General features: G+C 43.9%; 1 protein-coding gene across 1 annotated transcript in view; it reads right to left on the reverse strand.

Annotated features, from left to right (window-relative positions):
• Positions 1 to 744: 744 nt before the first annotated feature.
• Positions 745 to 4,707, reverse strand: part of LOC138177068 (glycine N-acyltransferase-like) — a 10,772-nt gene continuing 6,809 nt past the window's right edge. The window contains exon 6 of the mRNA XM_069108048.1: positions 745 to 2,199. Within this exon, the coding sequence (XP_068964149.1) occupies positions 1,719 to 2,199 (481 nt within the window). The 3' untranslated portion in view covers positions 745 to 1,718. The remainder of the gene's footprint in view (positions 2,200 to 4,707) is intronic.

The raw sequence follows: 4,707 nt of genomic DNA on the forward strand, positions 1-4,707 counted from the left end.
CTCTCTGTCTCTCTCTCTCTGTCTCTCTCTCTCTCTCTCTCTCTCTCTCTGTCTCTCTCTCTCTGTCTCTCTCTCTCTCTCTCTGTCTCTTTGAACATAGGTGTTTTCTTTCTTCATCTAGCACCTGTTGCATTGGTCCCCTAGCTTTTCTGAGGTTCCAGCTTCAAATCCCTGACCTTATTTTTACAAGCTACATACATAACCTTGGGCCATTGGCTTCCATCTCCAGCCCTTGTTTTCATCACTTGTAAGAGAGATGAGGGTGGGAAGGCTGAACTAGGTGACTCTTAAAGCCTCTTCTAGCTCTATCCTAAATAAAATTTATATGATGATTTTTAGGATCATGTACTCAGACTTGGAAGGACTTTGGGGCCCAATTAGTAGAAGGCTTTCATTTTACAGACTGAGACCAAACAAAAGAAATGTCTTACCTGAGGTTGCACACCTTAAGGTTTGGTCCCATTGACCCCAGGGCAAATATCACTTCTACTTTGCAAATTAGGAAAAAGGTTCAAAGGAGGGAAATAATTTGTTCAGGGTTACCCAGATTATAAATGACTGATTCAGGGGTCCACCCAGGTGTCCTGACCTTAAGACTAGTGTCCATCAAGAGTGGGAACTATGAGTTTTTCTTGATTATTTGGGGAGTAGGATCTAAGGGTGGGGAACTAGCAGTGACTGGAAAAGTGTGCTGGGGGATAGACGACAGCTAAGTGGCACAACGGATAAAGCACTGGGCTATCATTTTCCCGAATTCAAATCTGGCCTCAGACACTTATTAGCTGTGTGACCCTGGGCAAGTCACTTCACCCTGTTTTCCTCAGTTTCCTCATCTGTAAAACAAGCAGGGTATGGAGTATCATAGGACTGCCAGAAGGGACTTTTGAGATCTTCAAGACTCCTCACTTTACAGAGGGAGAAACTGAGGTCCATAGAGTAGCAGTGCAAACTGTTATGGATTAAAAATCAGAAGACCTGGAGGCGACTAGGTGATACAGGAAATGGAGCACCAGCCCTGGAATCAGGAGGACCTGAGTTCAAATCCAGCCTCAGACACTTGACACACTTACTATCCATGTGACTTTGGGCAAGTCACTTAACCCCAATTGCCCTCCAAAAAGCAAAAAAACAAAAACAAAAAAATCAGAAGACCTGGCTTTCCAAGTTTTCCCACTTACTATCTGTGCAACCTTGGGATGCTCCTCTCTGGGTCTCAGTCTCCTCATCTGTAATATGAGGGGGTTCACTTAGATGGCCTTTGAGGTCCTTTGAAGCTCTGTGAACCTGGTCCTGGGGCTGCACAGGGAGGGAGGTAGCAGAACTGACCATCTGACTCCAAAGACCATCTGTCTAAGGCTCTGCTCTTTGGGTCCCAGGGCAGTCTATCACAGGGAGGTAATTGCTGCTATCAACACGGGATTGTTTAGAACCAGAAGGGAAGGGCATTTACTGTGATGTCTGAAGCCTTCTAGACATTGTGCCCCCTCCCCCTTTATAGGTGCCCAGCATCACCCCAGGGAACTTCTAAATCTCCTCTTAACAGAAAGACCCAAGGAAAAAGAGTCAGTCCTTTTGTTATCGTGATAAGATTTATACAAGGAAATCGGTGTGTTCCGCTTAAGCTTGATGTTCTACAGTGAGAGGCCAGTGGGGTCAAAGATGCTTAACACTCCATCGCTCTACACTCCCAGATTTCCCTGGAGGAGCCTGTGCCCTGCTCAGCAGGAGCCCGAGCCCCTGCTCTCACTGCCACCCTTCCCCCTGCTCTGGCTCTCACTGTCCTTGGCTGCCATGCCCGTGAAGGGCTGACAGTTCCACTGCTGCCAGTGGTAGGGCATGAGCCTGGTCTTCAAGTTATTACAGATCTGCTTCATGCTTTGATTGTCCCTAGCGACATGGGAGTACATAGGGAAGCCCATTTTGTCCAGAGCCTGGATCTGGTGGTAGAGGACATGGGAGATCAGGCCCCGCCTCCGATACTCTGGCACAGTTCCCGCCATGCGCAATTCTCCGGTCTGGTCCATTAGATCCCAGGACACGGGAGTGCCCTCTGGCCCCAGCAGGCAGTAGCTGGGGAAGTGCCGAATGCAGCGCTGGATGAACTTCAGGCTTTTCTCGTTTCCCCCAAAGCTCCAGAAGTCATTTACTAAGGAGGCGTGCTCGACATGTAGTGAGGACATCTTAAACATCTCCTCGTTGCTGTTGAGGAAGAGAAAACGAAAAATCACCCGTGGGTCGAGCACATTATGCTGATGGTAGGTCATGTAGTCCACACCATGGCTCCAGCACAAACCTAAGCAGGCTTCAGTTCAGGCACTTGCTAGCTGTGTGGCCTTAGGCAAATTGCTTGCCCTCTTTGGGTCTTGTTTGTCTCATCTGTTCCCTTGTGTGGGACAACGCTAATAATTAAGTTTTTTCTTTATACTTAGTTGAAATCTTCCTCCTGCAACTACTACACATTGGACTAAAGTCCCAGAGAACAGGATGTGCCACGGAACTGAAGGCTCTCCCCCTCTCCCTCACCAACATCTTTTATTTTATATATTAATAAAATATAATAATATGTTAATAAAAATATAATAATATATTAATAAAATTATAATAATATGTTAATTGGTGTATTAATAAAAATAATAAATAATTGCATTTGTTTAAAGCTTTAAGTCATTGCATTGATCAAGTGCGCCTCACTTCCCAGAGAAGGTGGCAAACCTGTGACGCAGCTCCAAACGAAAACATTCTGCTCCTCCCATCTTTCCCCTGGGTTTTTGTCTTCTCTATAATGCAATCTTAGCAGAGCACATGACCTCCTTGGGCTGTTTTTGTTACCTCTGTTTCTGCCACATTCTTCTGGCCTCCTCGAAATAGTTTGGATTTCTTTTCTGTCTCTTAAATCTTTTTTTTCCCCCATCTTTCTTTTTTCCTTGAAGCAGTTTTATTCTTTCTAGGAACCCTTCATTCTCCATGACAAGTCATTAGTCAAGGCCGATTACATTTTCTTTTAAGCAGAAGAAAAACGTCTTTCATAGACATTTAGTTGTTACTTAGCTCTGGCAGAAACAAACATAGTGAATTCTCAGATCACATCCTGAGTTCCCTCCTCTAGAGACTATGGGTTCAAATTCCACCTGATACTACTTACATGGTCTTGGACCAGTCATCTTTCCTACATCTCAATTTCTCTATTTCTTCATCTGTTAAATGGGAGTAATATTAGCCCCTGCCTCTCAGGGTTAGTGATATAATTATAATAATTATTATAATAATATATAATAATAATAAACCTTAAATAATAATAATAAAGAATTATTTAATAATAATAAACCTTAAAATGTTCTATCAATGCTGACTATTAGCACAGCTTGGTGGTTCAGAGAAGTTTTCTGTTTTTGTTGTTGTTCAGTCATCTTTAGTCATGTCCAATTCTTCACGACGCCTTTTGAGAATTTTCTTGACAAGGATATAGAGTAATTTGCCATTTTCTTCTCCAGCTCGTTTAACAGATGAGGGAACTAAGGCAAACAAGGTTAAGTGACTTGTCTAGGGTCACACAGCTAGGAAATGTTTGAGGCCAGATTTGACCCCGGGTCTTCCTGACTTCAAGCCTGGCACTTCACCACTTTATCCCGGGTGCTACCTCGCTGCTCTCTACAAAGCCTGGCTATTCTTGTGTGCCAGAGGATCTTCTGGAATAGCATAGTATATTGGGAAGAACACTAGCTTCTGAATCACAGGCCTTGGGTTCAAACCCCGATCTCTTGTGCTTCCTGGGTGACCTGGAGCAAATCACTTCAGAGAATTTTCAAAACAAGAAATGAAAAGCTTTCACTACAAGACCCTAAATGGGCGTTTTTATGGAAATCTGACTTCCAGACACTCTGGCATCTTCCTTTTCTCTCCTCTCCTTTCACTTGCTAATATGACATCAAATACTAGCTAATCTCATCTTCCTTGGGGGCATGGAGGGGTGTGTGTGTGTGTGTGTGTGTGTGTGTGTGTAGTGTGTGGTGTATATGTGTGTGTATGTGAGTGTGTGGTGTGTGTGTGTGGTGTGGTGTGTATGTGTGTGTATGTGGTGTGTGTGTGTTACCATATTCTACAGAATCCAGGCTTTGCCAAGAACAAGGTTTCATTGCATTGTGCATGGAAATGACCTTCTGTCCTCATAGAGGATAAGCCGCAACTAGTACTACCAAGCTAGAAAGGCTTCCAGTCTGGGTTGAGTGATAGACTCTCTGTCTTTTGTCCAAGGACCTAGGATTTAGAGTAACTCAACCACTAGGGGATGAATTTTTTTTTAGGAGATCCATCAACACGAAACCACTATCAGACCAAGAAGAGAAGGGTTGGAATATTTATCTCTGGTAATCCCCATATTCTAATCAAACCAAAGATCTTTGAAATACCCTTATGTCAATTTCCTTTAACAGGGTACACATATGCATGCTTGAAGAAAGAGGGTAGGGGCAGCTAGGTGGTGCAGTGAATAGAGCACTGGCTCTGGAGTCAGGAGGACCTGAATTCAAATCCAGCCTCAGACAATTAACACAAAAACTAGCCGTGTGACCTTGGGCAAGTCACTTAACCCCAATTGCCCTACCTTCCCCCCAAGAAAGAAAGAAAGAAAGAAAGAAAGGGAGGGAGGGAAGAGGGAGGGAGGGAAAGAAAGAAAGAAAGAAAGAAAGAAAGAAAGAAAGAAAGAAAGAA

This window comes from Petaurus breviceps, unplaced genomic scaffold (genome assembly GCF_028583685.1).
Source record: "Petaurus breviceps papuanus isolate PSGF00001 unplaced genomic scaffold, PetGlider_PUasm1.0 90330, whole genome shotgun sequence".
NCBI lineage: Eukaryota > Metazoa > Chordata > Mammalia > Diprotodontia > Petauridae > Petaurus > Petaurus breviceps.